This window comes from Carcharodon carcharias, chromosome 19, assembly GCF_017639515.1.
Source record: "Carcharodon carcharias isolate sCarCar2 chromosome 19, sCarCar2.pri, whole genome shotgun sequence".
Taxonomy (NCBI): Eukaryota; Metazoa; Chordata; class Chondrichthyes; order Lamniformes; family Lamnidae; genus Carcharodon; species Carcharodon carcharias.
Window position 1 is genome coordinate 5,292,442 of NC_054485.1, and position 22,189 is coordinate 5,314,630.

General features: G+C 41.3%; 1 protein-coding gene across 2 annotated transcripts; it reads right to left on the reverse strand.

Moving 5' to 3' along the window:
• Positions 1 to 19,576: 19,576 nt before the first annotated feature.
• On the reverse strand, positions 19,577 to 21,669 carry LOC121291096 (G-protein coupled receptor 12-like). Of its 2 annotated transcripts, none has more exons than XM_041212145.1 (2): positions 21,397 to 21,669; positions 19,577 to 21,013 (listed from the first exon to the last, which is right to left on the reverse strand). In XM_041212145.1, exon 2 carries the CDS (start codon positions 20,996 to 20,998, stop codon positions 20,015 to 20,017), a length of 984 nt encoding a protein of 327 aa, XP_041068079.1. In that variant the 5' UTR covers positions 20,999 to 21,013; positions 21,397 to 21,669; the 3' UTR covers positions 19,577 to 20,014. The 2 variants fall into 2 exon arrangements, with proteins under 2 accessions (XP_041068079.1, XP_041068080.1); XM_041212146.1 differs by having other exon boundaries at positions 21,240 to 21,669.
• Positions 21,670 to 22,189: the final 520 nt, after the last annotated feature.

The following is a 22,189-nucleotide window of genomic DNA, read 5'->3' on the forward strand; positions in this document are numbered from 1 at the left end:
AATCCTTTTTGAAGACTCAAAACTCCTAGCAGCATTGCTGATTTGCTAAACACTGACCTTCACTCTACGAATCTTGCTTGAGATGCAAAAGCCAATCTCACCCAGTAAGTTGGCAGCAGCTTCAATACGTAACAGCTATAGATAATTGACATCTTTTCCTGGATTCCTGTTGATATGAAGGATACCCAATTTCAGCGTGTCCTGTATCAGTATCAATTAATGGGTTGCTTTAACTGCAGTCTCCACTGCTGCACCTCATTATAAACATGACTTACCTCAAAACAGCAAAGTGTTATTTGAATAATTGTGTGCACGCAAGTTTGATAAGTTTCCCTTTGCGTATCTTGCTCATGGGCATCAATTAACCCTGAAATTACAGGGCTATGCAGAAGTTCAGAGTCAAACATTATTATTGGCATTGAAATGTTGTACTTCGCACTGTTAAAGTTCTTTAATATGATTCATTGCTTAATTAACCATTAGACCTTTAATAATTGTGCATTGCAACAAATGATTCTGGTTTCACTTGTCTTAAAAGAGTTTAGTTTGTGCGGATATCATGTTGCTCTGTAATTGTGTCTTCTGCCTTTGGAGGGCAGTGGTGCAGTGTAAAATTGACTAACTTGACAACCCAATGAAAGCAGCTATGCCACTAAATGCTGGAATGGGAAAGTTTTAGTTGAAGCTAAAGCGTGCTAGATTTCAGCTCCAGACCACAGAAGGAACTTTTAAATGAACATAAGTTTTGCTTTTTAGTTTAAAAACTGGAACAATTTTTGGCAGGAATGAGGAGAAAAAGAAACAAAATAGGGAAAGTGCTTGTTTTTTAGCAAATGAATGACTTGGTTGTAAATACTAAAGTGTTTGAACTGAGCTTGTGATTTGCTAGAATAGTAAATAGGTACACTGACGTGCAAACTTTAAGCTTCACTGTTTGTGTCTGATCTGTTGAAAATGAGAACTACTTTGAGAGTTTCATCTGTTATTGAAAGAAATACTTATGTTTATAGATTTCAGGGTGTTTTATAAGGAATAGTTGGGAATGTGCTTTAATAATCCAGAAGATCGAGCAGACTGGCACGCCCATCAAGACTACCACACACCATGATGGCTGGAATATCGTAACTAAACATTTCTTCACTTTCCCTTCCATCTCTCATTCTCCTCATTCTCTTCACCACCCCCCCACCCGTCACACACAGCCATGTAATCTACTGTGAGAGGCAAAAAATTGGTAAACAATTAAAAGTTGCTCATTTCATGCTATTGGTTGATATTAAGTTAGAGGGGTCATTGTTGTGGAGGAGCACACAACTATTTTGGGTTCTGAAAGAATCTACCATGTCTGTTTTGTATCAAGATGCTCTGAGTCCCACTTTGCCCATCAAACAACATTATATTTAGTTGCATCAAATAAGGTTCTAGATAGTGGTGTGTGGAAGTAATGCAACTAAATATAATTCTCTTTGATTTAATGTACGTTTCTCACTTTAAAAGATTATTCTTCATTTTATAATGATGGCTATCTAGTACATTGAACAGGATAAGTAGTGGATGCCATTGTAAATTTGGAGCTGTATAATCCAGAGGTAGTATTACAATAGACCAGAAGACTAAAGTGTACCCAGGAGAATATATGGTTACTGAAGCTTGCATTGAACCTGCTTGGAATAAAATAGGCCAAAAATGAAGAGGTCTGAGTCAGATTGAGGGCCATTTAAACTACTAGGAGCTCTGTTGGCAAAGCAGTCACAGGATCCAAAAAGGGGATGTACACATAGAGGCAGTGGGCATAGCTGAGGTGTTAGATAAATACTTTGCATCTGTCTTTACCAAGGAAACAGGAGGAAACTGTCACTCGAAGGGTTCAAAATTGATATGAAGTGTTGGATAAACTGTCTACTTAAGGTTGACAAGGCACCAGGATTGGATAAGATGCATCCAAGGATATTGAAGGAAGTAAGAGTGGAAATGGCAGGGGCATTGTTCATAATTTTTCAGTTTTCCCTAGACTCGGGAGGAGGCAGAGGACTGGAGAATTGCAAACATTACGCCCTTGTTCAAAAAAGTTTGTAAGGATAAGTCCAGCAATTATAGACCAGTCAGTTCAACTTCAGTGGTGGGGAAGCTTCTAGAGAAAATTATTTGGGATAGAATTGTAGTCGCATGGAAAAACGAGTTGATCAGAAAGAGCCAGCATGGATTTATAAAAGGGAAATCGTGTTTAACTAACTTGCTGGAATTTTTTGAAGAGCTAACAGAGGGTTGATGAGGGTAATGATGTTGTGTACGTGGACTTTCAAAAGGCATTCAATATGGTGCCACCTAACAGACTCATGAGAAAAGTTATAGTTCATGAAATAAAAGGGACTGTAGCAATGTGGATACAAAATTGGCTGAATAATAGTAAAGAGAGGATAATGGTCACTGGATATTTTTGGGGCTGGAGGAAGGTTTGTAGTAGAGTTCCCCATGGGGTTGGTATTGGGACCCTTGCTTTTCCTGATATACATAAATGATCTAGATCTTGGTGTGCAGGGTACAATTTCAGAGTTTGCAGAGGATACAAAACTTGTAAACTGTGAGGACAGTATAGAACTTCAAGACAACATAGACAAGTTGGTGGAGTGGGCAGATGGGTGGCAGATGAAATTTAATACAAGGAAGTGTGAGGTGATTCATTTTGGTAGGAACAACGTGGAGAAACAATATAAAATAAGGGGTACAATTCTTAAGGGCGTGCAGGAGCAGAGAGAGCTGGGTGTATATGTGCATTGATCATTGAAGGTGGAGAGAGAGCAGTTCAAGTATACAGTATCCTGGGCTTTATTAATAGGGACATAGAGTACAAGAGTGGGTAGGTTATGCTGAGCTTATATAAAAGACACTAATTATGCCTCAGCTGGAGTATTGTGTACAATTCTGGGTGCCACATTATAGGAAGGATGTGAACACATTGGAGAGAGTGTGGAAGAGGTTTACAAGAATGGTTCCAGGGATGAGAAACTTCAGCTATGATGGTAGATTGGAGAGGTTGGAACTGTTCTCCTTGGAGAGGAGAAGGCTAAGAGGAGATTTGATAGAGGTGTTCAAAATCATGAGGGGGCTGGACAGAATAAATAGGGAGAAGTTGTTCCTTCTCGTGAAAGGATCAAGAATGAAATGGGGGGGAGGGGGGTGTTGGGGTGTTGGGGGGGGTTTGGTCACAGATTTAAAGTGATTTGCAAAAGAAGCAAACGTGAGGTGAGAAAAAACTTTTTCACACAGCGAGTGGTTCGGGTCGGGAATGCACTGCCTGGAAGTATGGAGGCAGGTTCAATCGAGGGCTTCAAGAGGGCAAGAGATTATTATTTGAATAGAAACAATGTACAAGGGTATGAGGAAAAGGGGGAATGGCCCTAATTCATGTTGCTCACTCGGAGACATGATGGGCCAAATGGCCTCCTTCTGTACCATAACAATTCTGTGATTCTGTGAAGTCTTGATACAACTGTACAGATCATCGGTGAGACCACACCTGAAGTACTGTGTACAGTTTTGATCTCCTTACTTAAGGAGGGATATACTTGCATTGGAGGCTGTTCAGAGAAGGTTCACTCGACTATTTCCTGGGATGAAAGGGTTGGCTTATGAGAAAAATTTGAATAGGCTGGGCCTGGAGTTTATAAGAATCGGAGGTAATCATGATGAAACAAGATTGAGGGACTTGACGAGGTAGGCACTGAGAGATGTTTCCTTTTGTGGGTGAATCTAGAACTAGGGGGCACGGTTTCAAAATAAGGGGTCTCCCATTTAAGACAGATGATGAGGAATTTGACTGTTGTTAGTCTTTGGAATTCTCTTTCGCAGAGAGCAGTGGAGGCTAGGTCATTGAATCTATTCAAGGCTGAGTTAGACAGATTTTGATCAACAGATGAGTCGAGGATTATGGGGACAGCCATGAAAGTGGATTTAACCCCACAATCGGATCAGCCATGACCTTATTGAATGGTGGAGCAGACTCAATGGGCCAAGTGCCCTACCACTCTTATGATAGGCTATGTTTAGTTTGAAAGAGAGGGCACATGGTATGTGGCAAATACAGTATACTGGATTAGAGGAAGTTCATGTGAATTGCTCTCTTGCATAAAAGGTGTTCAAGACCTTGGACAACATTGAATCTTGTAAGCTTGTCATATCTGATGGAGAAAGGAAGCCTGGAAAGAGTGAGTCAGACAGACCATGTAAAGTTGAATAGTGGGTGGGAGTTGGAAGCAGAGTTAATGAAATTCTCAATACTAGAATGAGGAGCCGGAAGAACAAAAGCATGCTCATAGTGTGACAGGAATATTTCCGTAATATAATTTCTCAACAAAAAATAATATAATTTCTCAACAAACAAAGCCAGAGTTCTATATTTTAACTTCAAGTTTGAAGATATGATGTATCTAGAAGTGGGGGGAGGAAATTGGGGACATACTTTTGTTCCTTGGTGCTGTTGTGTCTAAGATGTTTGAAAGAATCAATCGGACCCAGGCATGTCTCCCATAAGCAGCTTCTTTGCGTTCTGCCAATCTTTTAATGTAGAGGATTGTTATGGCAGGGGATGGTAAATGCCAAGCTGCCCAAATGCCAGCGGAAACTTGAAGCAGCTGCCAGAACTACTTGCAATTTGTATTTATTTAGAGGTGCGGGCTTTGAATTCAGTAAAAAAAAAAGCCACCAAGGCTTAAAGGTCTTTTTGTTTACAAAACTAAATTAAACATTTATTAATAAAAGAAAAGATTGTAAACCCGTACATATGCCTACAAATTACTACTATAACTCCTAGCTCCCCTAGTTAATCTATCTTCCAGTTACACCTCCCTTAAGGCAACAGGGAGACACGCAGATTTTAAAAGACCCAGGCAAAGTAACATGATACCCTGAACAGTCAAATTCAAAGTGAGTTTTCTTTCAGTTCCTTTAGACAGCAGCTTGAGGCTTAGATGCTGAAGGCTTTTCACACTTGCTAGATTTTAGAATGCCTTTCCTTCTCTCCTTTATCCACATTTTCCCCTTTGAATGCAAATTCCCATTGTTTCACTGTCTTTGGACTTTACCTCTAATAATAAAAATCTATCATAGTAACAGTTTTACCAGTAACCTTTGGGGAAAATAAACACACTGTTTCTTAACTTCCCCTGGCTAGGTGAAATATTTCAACCCCTCTTTTGAATTCAAGCTCGTCTGGTTTATTTAAAAATGCAATTGTTCCCTTTACACCTCACATTCTGAATCGTCACCCATGTTTACCTACTTAACATTTCAAATCTAGCTTATCTTCTGATACATCAAAGACTTCAGACCAGCAGCCTTTAATTCAATGAAGTCTCTCTCACACACACACAGACACAGACCCAGAGACACAGACCCCACTACTACAATACTTTACAATAAATTCCAATAACATAATGAAAATTATATCTTCCTGACAAGGATGCAGAAGATCTCATCTAACTGTCACATTACAGTTACAGAATAAAACATTATAACTAGTGTACTTATCTTTCGTTAAGAAGGGCATGAGAACGGTTCAAGTAGCCAAGACCCAATTGTCAAATTTGTATCAATAGTAAAAACGGCGAGCCTTCGAACATTCTCAGAAATCTCAAGTCCAACCACGCTGGTCTGGACTTTTCTGCCAACAGAACCAGTTCATTATCCGTTCCTGGGCAGAAGCTGAAACCATCGGTGTAAAAATAAATCTCCAAATTAAGACCAGCTCGGTGCTCATTCTGTAACAGTACCCCTGATCAAACCACAACCACTTGCATTTATATGGCACCTTCAGCCTCTTACACGAATGTTATCAAACAAAACATTGACACAATCAACTTACAAATGACTGGTCCTGCCTGCTGGCAGCAGCTGAACACTCACTGTCCTCACTTAACCTCGTCCTGCGCAATGGCTTTTGGCGTTTCGTGTTGGAGTTATATATAAATATAATGAATACCGGGTCCCGCATCTCATTGCCGCTGATCCGCAGCGACCTACCCGTTCCCTGCCGTATTTCCTTGAGGCTGAGGGGGGAGCTGGGTTTCGGGTGTGGAGTCGTACAGGCAATAGTGTCTGGGAGGCTTTGGAACATCTTTAGCTGCTTGGTGCTGTCTGGGTTGGAGAATACTGTCGAGTACTTAATGGTCTAGAGTGGACCCGCTGGTTAAGCAGCCAGTCTTTTAGTGGTAGAGGGTGGGGTGGGGTGGGGATGTTGTTCATGTTATTTTGCAGCGTTCCCTCCCGATGCCATTTCTGGAACAGTTGTGGTCTTCATCGTGAATTGGTCCATAATGAGTCAAAAAAAAAGGAGCCAGTGATTATGAAGTGCCTTCTGCCGGGAAAAGATAGCAAAAAAAAAACCAAGTTGCACTTCCGGTGAAATGAGATATTATAAAGCGCTCTGAACAGGTAGGTGGACATTGCTGGAGACCTGGACTTTCCAGCCACAATGGCGAGAATAATTGGGAAAAACACGGATAAAACAGGAAGAGTTTGGTAAACTAACAACCCCATTGGCTGCTGCTCGGTTAAGTGGAAAATATCAGAGTGCAATTTATGGTGGACATGGAAAGACCTTCCCAAATTCTAAGCTAGCCTAGTAGTCCTTAAGTTTCTCATATCAGAAATGGGATATATCTAAACAAAAAAAAAGTTCCAATTAACATGGGTCACCTGGGGAACTCCTAGTAAAGTAACTAGCTTGTTTAAGGGTGGCTCTCCTCTGGTTCTTGGACATATTGATAATCTCCATTCCAGGTGGTCCTTCCCTCACCCCACCATTCATTACTTTATACCCTGTCTTCATTTCATAGAAATCATAGAACAGTACAGCACGGAAGGAGGTCATTTGGCACATCATGTCTGCACTAGCTGTTTCAAAAAGCAACCAAGTGAGTCCCACCCCCTGCACTTTTCCCATATCTCTGCAACTTATTCTCCGTCATCTATTTATCCAATTTCATTTTCCCATCTGTGTGATTCTATTGCTAGGTGGCTCTGTGATGACCTTTTACATCATTCCAGTCTTTGCCACTCAATAGCATTCATTGTAGGTGATGTCATTCAACTGTGGGGTCCATTATACAGTGATAGTTATCAGTGATAGGCAGTAGGCTATTGACATGTGAATTCTTTCCATTATTCCATCTGTTGCTCTGTATGTCAAAATGATCCATATCAGCAAATGGAAGCCTCCAGGGGAGAGCTCTGAAGTTCCACATTTCAGTTGACTAACATTGAGTCTTCAGAAAAAGGATGTCAATTCTGAGCTACTGTGTACCTCAACCACCAAGCTCCTGCATTCAAAGACTCTCTTATTAAACCTCGTTTTGCCACTTGCAAATACGTTTTCTAAACTTCTATCTTTGACTGTGCTTTCATCTCCCCAAATTCCTACTTGATCGTCACTCAGCAGAAAGTGCCTTGGGACATTTTTGTTATTTGAAAGATCTTACTTAAAGATATTTTTGTTATCTCCATGTGAATTGAAGAAGGAATGGCCAAACTTTAATCCCCTTCACATTTAAGGACATTCCAGGTTCCCTTTTTGTCAATTTTACCCGAGTTGTTTCTAGTGCAGCAATAATGAAATTGGAGTTGAGATATGTAGAGTATATGGAATGCACTATAGTCACTCCAAGTCAGGCTTTCAGGATAACGGAGTGTATAAAATTGAGGTCCTTATTCACATGGAAACATTCCAGATGAAAACTGAGATTTGGGAGAGGTTTTGGCCCCACCTGAAATTGTATTTGCTCGAGAGAAATTGGAATGTGATATGCGAATGCCTAGAGGAAACAAATTGGATGACTAGACCTCAACACTTTGCACTCTGCAATAGTAGAGTGTAAGTCTCATTGTTGTCCCCCAGTAGTGTGAAGACTGATATTTCAGAGCAAAGCTGTAAAAGTTTTCACTGTGGATACTAGTGCATCGTATATCTCCCACCATCTTATTTCAGGGCAGCTTTGAGGTGTGGAAACAGGTCTCCTGTTCACTTGTTTCTCCAGGCAAAGTTGTGTGTGGCATAAAGAGATTCGTAAAAGAAGAAAAGGAGAAAATATAATATAAATGTCTTCCTGTCGGGAAGAACTATTTAAATATTTGAAACATTCGCAGGACCTGTAAGGGTGGTTGAGGTGGGGTGGAGAATGGCATTTTGCCTGATGTTTTCCAAAGTCAAATAAGTTCCCCATGTGTAAATGTTTTCCAAATGTGATTCCGCATGAAAACAGTGTTAAACAGGTCTAAAAACATTATAGTTTTTTTTAAAACTTTACTTGTTCATGAGATGTGGGCATCACTGGCTGGGCCAGCATTTATTGTCCATCCCTAATTGCCCCTAAGAAGATGGTGGTGAGCCACCTGCTTGAACTGCTGCAGTCCATGTGGTGTAGGTACACCCACAGTGTTGTTCTCTCATTTCTATTGTAGCTTCACATTGTTTTACCCAGCGCTTTTCCTTTAATCTCTAGATTTCTTTAACTGCAGTGCGAGGTGATTTCTGGTGAAAACTGTGACATTGCAATAAATAACTTTTAACTGCTAAAGAGAGGCAGACTATCATTCTAAATGCTGATTATTTTGAAAATATTGCATTGCGATCTTAAAATGGTGTTGTTATCTTCCAAACTACCAGCCTTGAAGAGTAATTCAGTTGCACCAGAAGAGGTTTTCTGTTGTCAATATTCTCTGTTTCGAGTCTTTCAAAGGTGACACATAAAAACCAGGTGGCACGTTTAAGGTTTGCACTTAGGTGTGAAGGAATTGTCACAAAAAGCAAAGAACTCCAGATGCTGGAAATGTGAAATAAGAATAAAAACTACTGGATACACTTTGCAGGTCAGACTATTGATCTGAAATCTTAACCCTCCCTACTTTTCATCAGATACTGCCAGGCCCCAAGTGTTTCTGATATTTTCAGTTCATTTGTGAAAGAAAAGATTTTGATTGTGAACTTCAACAACTCTCTTCTGAAGAAGGGCAGGCTAATTAAGGCCGTCCCAGGGTGAAATGCGAGCGGCATCGCTAAGTGCTGCCTGTGCGGGCGGGCGGAGGAGGGAGAGTGGGCCTAGCATGATCTTCGTGCATGCACGAGAAAGAGTGCTTCAGTCTCCCTGAGGCACAGAGCTGCCTCCGAGTTGAAGTGCTGTTTAAAAAAATAATAAAGGAAACACAATTGTCATAAAACATGTCTCCTCAGTTGACTCTGTCACATGAGTGGAGACGTGTTTTTAATTCAAAAATAAAATTTTTATTTGATGTTTATTTGCTTTAGGAAACCTCATCCCTCCCATGGATGAGGTTTCCGGAAAAATGTATAGGCCGCTTGGCCTTTTCGCCTGCCCGCCAACCGTAAGGGTGGATGGGCAGCGTAAATTGGAATTTAATTAGCTTCTTAATGGCCGTAATAGGCCTTTCAATTGTCGGTGGGCACACAGCCAACTCTGGCGCACGCCTGCCGAATGAAATATCGTGAGACTGCGCGATGACATTGGGACATTCACCCGACATCATCGTGCGTCATTTTATGCTTGGTTGGGTCAGCCGCATGCCCAGCGTAATGTTCTGCCCCATGTTCCAAAGGTGTAGCCAGCACTTTCGAACAATAAAATAAAATAAAAATAAAAAAATGCTGGAAACACACTCAATAGGCGAGGCAGTTATCCAGACACTTGGTCATTTTCTCAGGCAATTGAAACCCCATTTAGCAAAAGGACAGGTTTCATGTTCTTGGTGTCTGCCCACTTTGAAAGCTTGTCAGTTTACTTTAAAGGTGGTTTTTTTGGAACAAATGGTGAATTGAAAAGATCTGTCTTATCACCCAAGTTGGTTCCTAACCTTGGATACACTTTTGCTGCCTTTGATGCTCTGATTTATAAGAAATTCCGCATGTTTGAGCACCATGCAGAGAAACTCATTGCTCTCACACAGGCAAAAAAATCTTTTAAAATCGCTCCATACAGCAATCAATGTTAACCTGAGAAAAATTGACTCCAAGGGAATACAATATTCTTGAGGAACTGGGATTAATCTCAGTAGACTGGCTACTATTGGGTGCAAAAGATTTAGGAATCCTGTGTTTAGCTGAGCCAGCACACCTGAACTCAGAACTGTTTGATGTTGATTACTGTGGTGTAGTTGTAAACATGCTTCATTATAGGTGACATCTAAATGGGGTTTGACATTTGCCGTTTGATATCTGTGATGGATGAGGGTGTACATGTCAGCACCTTGTGTTGCAAATTGCGCATTAATACAATTACACCAAAGTATTAAGCCATCACCTCTTCAATGTTTTAATTCTCAACTTCGGCTCATGAACTTTTATTCCATCCTGTATATTTCTTTCAAAATAGCATCATTTTATTTGAGTAATTTGAAACATGTTGTAAGTTGAGTGTAACATGCTTGTAACTTTGAATTAACATTCCCAACACTTTCCAACATTAGGTTTTCCTTATGTTGGAGTCTGTTGTGCCTAACTGATCAAGATCGATTGGTATGATTGGCTAACAATTCTGTTATCATTGTATCATGTGACTTCCAAGAAGGTAGAAGGTGAACCAGACAGACTTTGGTCTTATTTCATCAGGAAATTCCTATATTCCTATTATTTCCAAATAGGGGGAGACAATGGTGTAGTGGTAACATCACTGGTCCAGCAACCCAGGCTCTGGAGAAATGGGTTCAAATCCCACCATGACAGCTGAATTCAATTCAATTAATAAAATCTAAAATTTAAAGTTTGTCTTAGCAATGGTGACCATGTTGTAAAATCCCATCTGGTGGTTCATTAATGCCCTTTAGGGAAGGAAATCTGCTGCCCTTACCTGGTCTGGTCCACATGTGACTCCAGACCCACAGCAATATGGTTGATTCTTAACTGCCCTCTGAAATGGCCTAGCAAGCCATTCAGTTCAAGGGCAATTAAGATGGGCAACAAACGCAGTGACAGTCACATCCCATGAAAGAATACAAGTAAAAGGAATGAATGTCTGCTTATTGGCATAGGAGTTTCTCACACAACATTTTTCTCCGCGTGTTCCTGGATAACACTGATCTTTAGACATATTAGAGTCATTACTGTTTAAAATAACATCGATCCATTAATATGTACTAAGACTTTTTTTTAAAAGCTAATCCACAAATATCCTTGAAGATATATTTTCAGCCAAATATTGAAAATAGATGTTTAATGCAGTCAGCAATGCACAATAGAAATTAACATACCTGAAAAAAGTAACATAAATAGTATTTATTTATTCTTTCACAGAATATGGGCATCACTCGCTAGACCAGCATTTATTCTCCTTCCCTAATTGCCCTTGAGAAGCAATTACACCTTAACTATTTTTTTTCTATTCACTCATGGGATGTGGGTGTCACTGGCTGGGCCAGCATTTATTGCCCATCCCTAATTGCCCTTGAGAAGGTGGTGATGAGCTGCCTTCTTGAACCGCTGAAGTCCATGTGATGTAGGTAGACCCACAGTGCTGTTAGGGAGGATGTTCTAGGGTGTTAACCCAGCCACAATGAAGGAACGGCGATATATTTCCAAGCCAGGATGGTGAGTGGCTTGGAGGGGAACTTCCAGGTGTTTGAAATCATTGACACTATTAGCCTGTAGTATATTTAAATATGCAATGAGTTTAGCTCCTATAAGAAACTATGTGAACAAGCATTACACTAACATTGGAAAATATTACAAAGGTGGAATATTCTGAAACAGATACTGTGGAAAGAGTTATAACATCAACTGAAGAAAGACTAAGGAATAATATTTTAGAACCCTCTAAGAGTAGGTGCTGTGTTATATTATGCAGTGCACCAAAATCATGAGGACAGCTAATTCAAAACTAGTCCTGGTGTGAAACTAATTTTCTTTCAACAGCTTCACTTACGGAGAAATGTAGCTATTAATTAATAGCAATTGCTTTATTCGGATTTTGAGGTTCACACTAATTTCTAGCAAAGTCCTGGTGACAATTTTTATAATTTGTTCTACAGGATGTGGGCATTGTGGCCTAGGCCAGCATTTATTGCCCATCCCTAATTGCCCTCGAGAAGGTAATGGTGAGCCACTTGCTTGAACCACTGCAGTTTGTGTGGTGTAGGTACACCCACAGTGCTGTTAGGGAGGGAGATGCAGGATTTTGACCCAGCGACAGTGAAGGAACGGAGATATATTTCCAAGTCAGGATGGTGAGTGGCTTGGAGGGGAACTTCCAGATGGTGGTGTTCCCATCCTATCTGCTGCCCTTGTCCTTCTGGGTGGTAGAGGTTGTAGGTTTGGAAGGTGCTGTCAAAAGAGCCTTGGTGAGTTGCTGCAGTGCACCTTGTAGATGGTACACACTGCTGCCATTGTGCATCGGTGGTGGAGGGAGTGAATGTTTGTGGATGTGGTGCCAATCAAGCGAGCTGCTTTATCCTGGATGGTGCCAAGCTTCTTGAATGTTGTTGGAGCTGCACTCATCCAGGCAAGTGGAGAGTATTCCATCACACTCCTGACTTGTGCATTGTAGATGGTGGACAGGCTTTGGGGAGTCAAGAGGTGAGTTATTCATCGCAGAATTGCCAGCTATGACCTGCTCTTGTAGTCACAGTATTTATATGGCTGGTCCAGTTGAGTTTCTGGCCAATGGTAACCCCGCCCCTCAGGATGTTGATCGTTGATAATTGAGAAAAGATACACCTGTCCAACTTGTCGGAACCATGAAATAGAAAGATCAATTAGATATTGCTCTATTTCAAATATTAAATAATTTCTTTAATTTTAATCATTCTTATAACAACAACTTGAATTCATATGAATTTCTAAAATATCCCAAAAACTCTTCAAAGGGACATCGTAAAAAAATTCTAAACAGCATCTTTACAAATTGAGGCTCCTGTTCATAAATATTCCCACATTGAAACATAGTAGCAAAAATATGTTTAGCCAAGTTGAATTTCAGTTAAGAAGCTTTGTTTCATCCAAAAGAGTAAACTTGTCAAACACAATAAGAAACTCAGTAGCTATAGAGAGTGTACAATGCTTCTTTTAAGCTGTGTACCGCAGGTATTTAATTTAAAATAAAGAACGTTATTTTAAGACACAAAAACAAAAAACTGCGGATGCTGGAAATCCAAAACAAAAACAGAATTACTTGGAAAAACTCAGCAGGTCTGGCAGCATCGACGGAGAAGAAAAGAGTTGACATTTCGAGTCCTCATGACCCTTCTCTTTTCTTCCCCGCCGATGCTGCCAGACCTGCTGATTTTTCCAGGTAATTCTATTTTTGTTTTGTTATTTTAAGACTGTTCATTTTTATCAATTCTGCAATTTGATTACAAATTGTTTCAGTAGCTATCTCACAGCCTTTCATATGCCTTTTTCTATGTTACACCTGTGATTACACTTCAAAAGTATTTCGAGTCCATATGATCCTTCTTCAGGTCTCAAAACATTAATTTTGTTTTTCTCTCTCCACAGATGCTGTCAGACCTGCTGAGTTTTTCCAGCATTTTCTGTTTTTGTTTTAGATTTCCAGCATCTGCAGTATTTTGCTTTTATCGGAAGTATTTCATTGGCTGTCAAGTGCTTTGGGACATCCTGAGATCATGACTATATAAATTAAAACCGTCTTCCTTCCTTAACACCTAAGTAAGCAATCCTGTTTGGAGGATTTCCTCATTATTAAAGCCATTGGATTAAATCTGAGAGAAATTTGTCTCACAGTTGGACACAGTTCCTGGGGGAATTGGTTACTATGACAAATGGTTCAAATACCATGGAGCTTAAATTGGAAAGTAGGAAGATAATCAGATTGAACTTACAGTATTACAGCATCTTTAAAGTGAAGAAGGAGGCCTTTTGGCCCATCAATTCTGTACTGGCTCCCTGAAAGGGCATTCCATCTAGTCCCAACCCACTGCGTTATCCCCTTAACCATGCACATTCTCTCTTTTCAGGTAGCAATCCAATTCCTCTTTGAAATATTCAATCAAACCTGCCTCCACCACCCTCTCAGGAAGTTTATTCCAGACTCCAACCAACCTCTGTGGTTGGAAAATATTTCCTCACATCACATTTACTCCTTTTGCCAATTATTTTGAATCTATGCCTTCTAGTTCTTGATGTTCGCTTGAGTGGGAACAGTTTCTCACTATTTACCCTGTCCATACCCTTCAGGATCTTGAGTACCTCTATCAAGTCTCCTCTCAGTCTTCTTTTCTTCAAGGAAAACAGTCTCAACCTCTCCAATCTATCCTCATAGCTACAATTCTTCATCCTGGGAATCATTCTTGTGAATCTCCTCTGTACTCTCTCCAATGCCTTTATACCCTTCCTCAAGTATATGAGTTATTTGAAAGAGTCACATGTGCTCTGGATAAAGGGGAACCGGTGGATGTACTGTACTTAGATTTCCAGAAGACATTTGATAAGGTGCCACATCAAAGGTTAGTGTGGAAAATAAAAGCTCATGGTGTAGGGGGAAACATATTGGCATGGATAGAAGATTAGCTAGCTAACAGGAAACAGAGGGTAGGCATAAATGGGTATTTTTCTGGTTGGCAGCATATGATGACTGATGTGCCACAGGGATCAGTTCTGGGGCCTCAATTTTTTACAATTTATATAAATGACTTGGACGAAGGGACCGAAGGAATGGTTGCTAAATTTGGTGACGACAAAGATAGATAGGAAAGTAAATTGTGAAGAGGAGATAAAGAGGCTGTATAGGTAGGTTAAGTAAGTAGCCAAAGATCTAGCACATGGAGTATAATGTGGGCAAATGTGAAATTGTTCATTTTAGCAGGAAAGAAGCTTGTTATCTAAGTGGTGAGAGATTACAGAGTTCTGAGATTCAGAGGGAACTGGGTGCATGAATCACAAAAGGTTAGTATGTAGGTGCAGCAAGTAATTAGGAAAGTTAATAGAATGTTATCATTTATTGTGAGGGGAACTGATTACAAACATAGGGAGGTTTCGCTTCAATTGTACACAGCATTGGCGAGACTACATCTGAGTACTGTGTACAGTATTGGTCACCTTATTTAAGGAAAGATGTAAATGCTTTAGAAGCAGTTCAGAGGTTTACTAGACTAATATCAGGAATGGGTGAATTGTCTTATGGTGAAAGGTTGGACAGGTTAGGCTTGTATCCACTGAAATTTAGAAGAGTAAGAGGCGACTTGATTGAAATCTCTAAGATCCTGAGGGGTCTTGACAGGGTGGATGTGGAGAGGATGTTTCCCCTTGTGGGAGAATCTCGAAAGAAGGGGGGCCACTGTTTAAAAATAAGGGGTCGCTCATTTAAGACAGCGATGAGGAGAAATTTTTCCTCTCAGAGGGTCTTGAATATTTGGAACTCTCTTTCTCAAAAGGCATTGGAAGCAGAGCTAGATAGATTCTTGATTAGCAAGGAGGTGAAAGGTTATCGGGAGTAGGCAGGAATGTGGGGTTGAGGTTACAATCAAGTCAGCCTTGATTTTATTGAATGGTGGAGCAGGCTCGAGGGGCAAATCCTGCTCCTAATTCGTATGTTACCTGTTTGCCCTAAATATGAGACATGATAATAAACAGGTCCCAGGGATTTGTTGAAACATAAATTATTTCAGTAGAGATAAAAAATCGATAGGTATAGTTAGAAAGTCAATGAAATGGGCCAGAGTTATGATCAATCAAAAAGCTAAGAGGAGTCTAGTGGCCTCTACTAATTTCTAATAATTTTATGTTTTATGTGTAATTGACGGTATCCTTATTTTGCTATTATAGGCCATTCTTCTGTATCCAGAAACCACTATTATGCATAACTACAAATTCAGCACAAACACTTACTAATATTCTTAAATCTCCCAACTTACACTGACAATTTCAAACCTTTTAAAACAATAATCTATATTACCAAGTCAAGCTGCAAAGTTTATTTTTAGGAACAATGTGCCACCGCTCTTGCTTTGTAAGCTCCCAGCTCAAATATGGATTTTCAATAAAAAGTTGCAGAGGACTTTGAATTTTTGGCCATCAAATTTTAATCTAGATCACCTGTAGGGGCACTGTTTGCTATCGATCAGCCTATAAAAAGGATATTTGTCTTTGACTTGGTAAATTAGTTTGACAACAAAAGCTATGGTTTCAAAATGCCATATATTTAACCTGGCTGCAATCTACCCAGTGTTGTGTACTAGGACTGCTCCTGAGCCCTGATGTCTTCTATGCAACATCCAAGTCTAGTGTAGATGTTTTTGCAGGATTTCCAGCAGATCTCCTTCCTGAAGCATGTTGTTGCTAAAGAAGATAGAACAACTTGCTTGAAACTACCAGGTTGTTGTAAAAACCCGTGTGGTTCACTAATGTCTGTCAGGGAGGGAAATATGCCATCCTTATCCAGTCCAATGGATAACAATGGGCACAACAATGGGCACAACAATGTGGCTGATTCTTAACTACGCTCTGAAATGCCCAGCAAACCGCTCACTTGTAAGGAACCACTACACTTGCAGTGGTTCAGTAAAGTGCCTCACCACCACCTTCTCAAGGGCAATTAGGGATGGGCAATAAAGGCTGGCCTAGCCAGCAACGGTTCTCGTGAATTAGCTTTAACATCTTTTTAAAAAATTATTTTTAACGTGCTGAAGAAACACTTGGGAACTCTTGGGGACATGAAAAGTGCGAGACCAAACCTGGGATCTTTATTCTTTCTTTGATGACTATTCGATCCACACAAGAAAAACATTTTACATTGAAAAATGTGAACTCGATTGCCTTTTTGCTATAAATATTCAAGAGCATGCTGTAATCCAGTAGTGTTAATTTGAGGACGAAGAATTTGCGTGCATCTGATTGCATGTGCAGCAAACCATTACTACCATTGAAATCAAAACATTAACTGTCGCCTGAGGTTAATGAGTATAGGCTATTAGATTTCCTAAATTATAATTCAATAGTTGATCATTTATTTTTATTATATCAGAATGCATTAAAAAAAATGTACCATGCAAGTCATTTATTTTTTTAAAACAAAACCATTAAAATATACAAAGTTGTCTGGTACGACAGGTGCTTATTTCTAATTTAGTTTTCTCTCAGCATGGAACATTCTCTTTGGCTCATTACACTGGCTAGGAGCCACTAGGCTGACAGCTCCGTCCGCGGTCACTCGGATGGTAACACTTGTGCCTTTGAGTCAGGCAAATTGTGGATTCAAGTCTCATTCCAGAGACTGAGCATAAAAATCAAAGGTGAGACTCCAGTGCAGTACTGAGGGAGTGCTGCACTGTCGGAGGGTCAGTACTGAGGGAGTGCTGCACTGTCTCTCATTAAATGGGGTCCCACCCGTTTCTCCTCCCTTCTCCCCATTTTTCCCTTCCGCTGTTTTCCTCCCCCCCCTCCTGTTTTCCTCTCAAGCCTATTTTCCATCTCCCCTCCCCCTGCCTCTCCTCCCTCCCCTGCCCCTCCCCTCATCCCTCCCCCTCTCTACCTTCCCCCTCCCCAAAACCCTCTCATTCCCCATCCCCTCCCCTCCCATTCCCCCTCCTCTACCCTCCTCCTCCTCTCCCCTCCACCTCTCCCCCTTCACCTCCCCTCTCCCTCTCCTCCCCTCCTCTCCCCCTCCTGCCCCCTGGTCATCCTCACCCCTCCTCCTCCCCTCCTTCTCTCCCTCCTCCCCTTCTCCCTCTCCTCTCCCCCTCACCCCTTCCTTTCCCCTCCTCCTCTTCTCCCCTCCTCCTCTTCTCTCCCTCCCTTCTCCCTGCCCCGCCCCCTCACCCTTTCCCCCTCCTCCCTTTAAGAAATTACTGCATTGATGACTAGACCCATTTACTTTTCCTAAAGGAGACAGCTTTATCTTGCCGTATGAATGGGTCCTTCTTAAGTTCCTATCTACAAAGCACCGTTGATGAGACCACACCTGAAATACTCTTTACTGAGGGAAGGATATATTTGCGTTAGACTAGAGGGAAAGCAGTGAAGGTTCCCTAGGCTGATTTCTGGGCTGGTGGGATCCTCCTATGAGGAGATTGAGTAGTCCCTAATCCTAATTGAGAAGAATGGGAGATAATCTTATGGAAACATAAGATTCTGAAGGAGTTGACAGGGTACATGCTGGGAGGATGTTTTCCCCTGGCTGGAGAGTCTAGACTGGGAAGTATAGTTTCAAAGAAAAGGGTTGGGAAATTTCTTCACTGAAATCCAAGGGTTGTGAACCTTTGGAATTCTCTATCCCGGAGAGCCGCGGATGATTCTGTTCAAGACAGAGATGGATAGATTTTTGGATAAGAGGGGAATCGAAGGCCGGGAATAGTGCAGAGAGGTGGAGTTGAGCAAGATAGATCAGCCATGACCTTATTTAATGGCGAGTCAGACTCCACTGGCCGAATAGCCTACTCCTATTTCTTATCTTCATATATCAAACATGTGACGTGAAGAAATTTTAAGATGTCAGTACGAAAATGTATTTCATCAAAAAGGGCATTAACTAAATCCGGTTTCATTTCTTCCAAAATGGTGAAATATCCACAGGATCTTTCCTCATTCCCCAAAAGTGGATTATAGGTTTGACTATTCGGTATTGTGGAGGGTACAGGCAGTGAGAGCAATCAAGGCGACACACATTAGCTGCGAGTTTGAAGCGGAAACGAGGGAGTGGAAATAATCAGTGGAATGAAGCAACGTGATCTGAAGAAGCTGAAATCAGTCACTCAGGACAGGGAAACAAACGCATCCAATGCTACTTCATAAATGGATGAAAACAATGACCAGGGTTATGTTATTAAATTGTGGCTGTTATTTTCCTGTAAGCGATGCCTCCGCATTGGACCCCCTTTCTGCTCTGCTGCCGAGGAATAGTCCAGGTGATTTAATTTTCTCTGCTTGCTGCTTAGTCTCCATTACCAGCTGGCGCACGTAGCTTCTGTCTCCCTACAATTCATTCAGCTCGGCTTTTTATTCCGACCGAGAGCAGTGAAATGTGGAGGTGATCCAGCCATTGACGTCAGTGAGTTTCACTCTGGAACGTGACAGCGAGAGACTGGAGGCAGGTGCCATTTTACAGGAAGAGATGGTTGTTTAAGAATCACGTTTGGCATTTAAGAAGTTATCTTTTGGAGAAGATGGATTTCCTCAGGGGGGGGTGGGGGGTGGTGTTGGGCGGGGTGGGTTCACTGTAATGCAAGCCTCACCTGTAACCTGCATCACAAGTACGTGCACAGAATACATGCGTAATCAAATCCATGTAAAATTGGAAGCTTACTCCCTCTGCTGTTCCTGTTTGTCGTAACAATCAACTAACTTTACATTTTGAGCTACCCGAGCAGATTATGCAATTATCCATTTTATGTTGCACCCATATCGCTGAAAACTCATCGCATATTGTGTGCCTCCACATCTTTACAGGTAGCGAAATATATTGCGGGTTCACTTACTTATTTATAACTAACAAATTATTGAAATTGCTTCAGTTAAATCATGTCTAATCTGAGGTTATGTTAAAGAACCTGTGCAATTATTTAAATGTTGGAATATATTAAAATAATTCAGGCAGTGTTGAGTTAAAAGGAGGAAGACATTATATTTCTATCACAAATTATGACCTTTTTATTGATGATTGTAAACAAGAATACATCCAAAATCTCAAACAAAGAACCAAAAAAATCACAAACGACAAATTGTTTAAAATAATCTCTGTGCAATGTTACAGTAAGGATTGAATTTCAAAGTGCCGTGTACATTTTATACAGTTTTTGTTTTAATTTGTTTTAACAATTGTGCAAATCCAAGTACAGTACACATAGTCTTTCATTTCTTGGTCCCTGTGTTCCCCTCTGCACTGATCCCACGAACAGTACCGCTTCTTTGCAGCCCGAATATCACTTGTTTCCCGATTTTGATTTGGCTTTAGTGCAATGGTTTGACTGGAGGAGTTTTGGACGTTTCACAGTCTTCAGCGCTGATAAAACAGACAGGCACAGTACGACTCAATTGATTCTCCAGTGAGTGGGTTCTAAGGAACTAGACGTCACTCGGAGACCTGGACCGAAACGAAAGTTTCTTGGAAAAGCAACTGCAGCACACTGTCCATAGAACTTTCTGGATATCTTGGTTCCGGTAAGCGTATATGACTGGGTTTATCATGGAGTTGTAGATGGCTGGTAAGAAGGTAATGTAAGTGTATAAAGACGGGTAGGTGTAATCTCCCATCAGACAATATATTGCAAACGGTAACCAACAGATTGCAAAGGCTCCGAGGATCACTGCAAGTGTGGAGATCCCTTTCCTGGTTGTCACATAATGAGAAGTTGCGAGGAAATGACGCTGTAGTGCAATCTGGTGTGCATGCCGACAGACGATCTTACAGATCTGCATGTACAACTGCAGCATCATTCCAAAGACCATGAAAAATGATATGGACAGGATGATCAGATTGTTCTTGGTGAGCGGTTTCACAATGCTGCACATGGAAATGTCTTTGAGGCAGTTCCAGCCCAGGACGGGGAGCAATCCTAAGCAGATGGAGACAGCCCAGGTTAGGATCAGCATGATGTAGGTCCGGGTGACAGTCCTTTCCGAATAATAAGTCAGTGCGTTGTACAGTGAGAGGTAACGGTCGACTGTTATGGTTAACAAGCTGCTTACTGAAGCGGTGAACGATGCAACCAGGAGTCCGACTGTGACCAGACCGACGACTTCAGATCGAATGCAGTAGAGGAACACGAAGTGGACAATCAGCCCCAGCCCCGCCAACAGGTCAGCCGTGGCCAGACTCCCTATCAGTAAAAACATAGGCGTTCTTAAAGCTGGCGTGTAGAAGATGATCGCGACGACAATGGCATTTTCACAGGCGATGATGGTCCCAGAAACACAGAGCACAACGTCCCAGGGGTTGAGTGAAGGCTGCTGCACCGCCAAGACCAAATCCAGGGATGAACTGTCCTCGCTGGATTTGAACCAGCCCGGCTGCTCCTCGGTGGAGTTCTCCGAAATATTCTCATTCATGTTGTTGGCTATTACCTGCAACATGTCAGCGTGTTTGTATGTATTTAAAGACAATTCTCTACACTGGAAACGAGCACGTTAGTTCTAGCTAGTGATGCTGTGTAAACACCGAACACATTTCTCCACAACTGTTTACCATTAATTTATCCGAACATGCACATCTTGTCATTTCGATGGCTGTGTTGACATTACTGCACTACATAACAAGATGCCCGTTACAGGCATTCACCTCGCTACTTACATTAGGAAATTCTGTGACGATGGCAAAGGACACTCAACTAGCAACCTTCCGCAACAACTGACGCCGAGCACCTTGAAAACCATCAATGAAACTCCTCCAAACCCCACTGAGCTTTTTCGCCCGAATTTCAAACAGTCAATTGCAATTTGAGCATTACCTGTCTGTCTAGATGCTGCACATTCACGTTCTCGTCCTTGCTTTACAGACCAAGTGAAAGTATTACATGCAATGTATATGTTTGTATGTAATATATATACACACACGCACACTGCGAGATGATGCTGCGATTGGAGAAGCAGCTAGTTCCCCTACTGCTCGCAGGCTCCTGTCGCTGTGCTCTGCTGCATCTGTGAGATTGCAGAGTGCCGGGGTGCTGGAGTTGAAGCGGGTTTTTTTTTTGCTGGAGGAGTCAGTCACTGACTCACTTCTCTCCTCGGTTATTGATGCACAGGCACCTCGCTGACGTCAAGCCGAGCGCAGTCATTAGCCGGGGCGGGGACGCGCGCTGCATGCAAATGAGCTCCATTCATAAAAGTTCAGTAACCAACTCCCAGCCCAGACACACACACACACACACACACTGTACACAAACAAAAGGCAGCACCGAGAAATAGGCCAGGTTTACAATTGCTGCATTGCAAGCAAGGGAATAAATACCTGCTCTGATATATATAAATATATAAAAATATAAATATATATATATTAAATTGCAAAAGATGCTATGCATGCACCTAAACAGGATGAACAGAGTTATAACGAGTGGATGTCCTCCACAAACACTTAACTGTTACAAAACACTTGAACATTTTATTTTCTCCAAGGAGGTACGGTAGGGGAAGGACAATAACACTCACGGATATGTCCTCTAATTAAAAAAAAAAATACATCACAGTCCGCGATTCTTTTTTGGCCATTTACAGCAAAGTTCGGCATTCGAGTAATTGAAGCAG

Coding starts and splice junctions, on each gene's coding strand:
- LOC121291096 (XM_041212145.1), bottom strand. CDS start 20,998: ATGAATGAGAATATTTCGGAGAACTCCACCGAGGAGCAGCCGGGCTGG.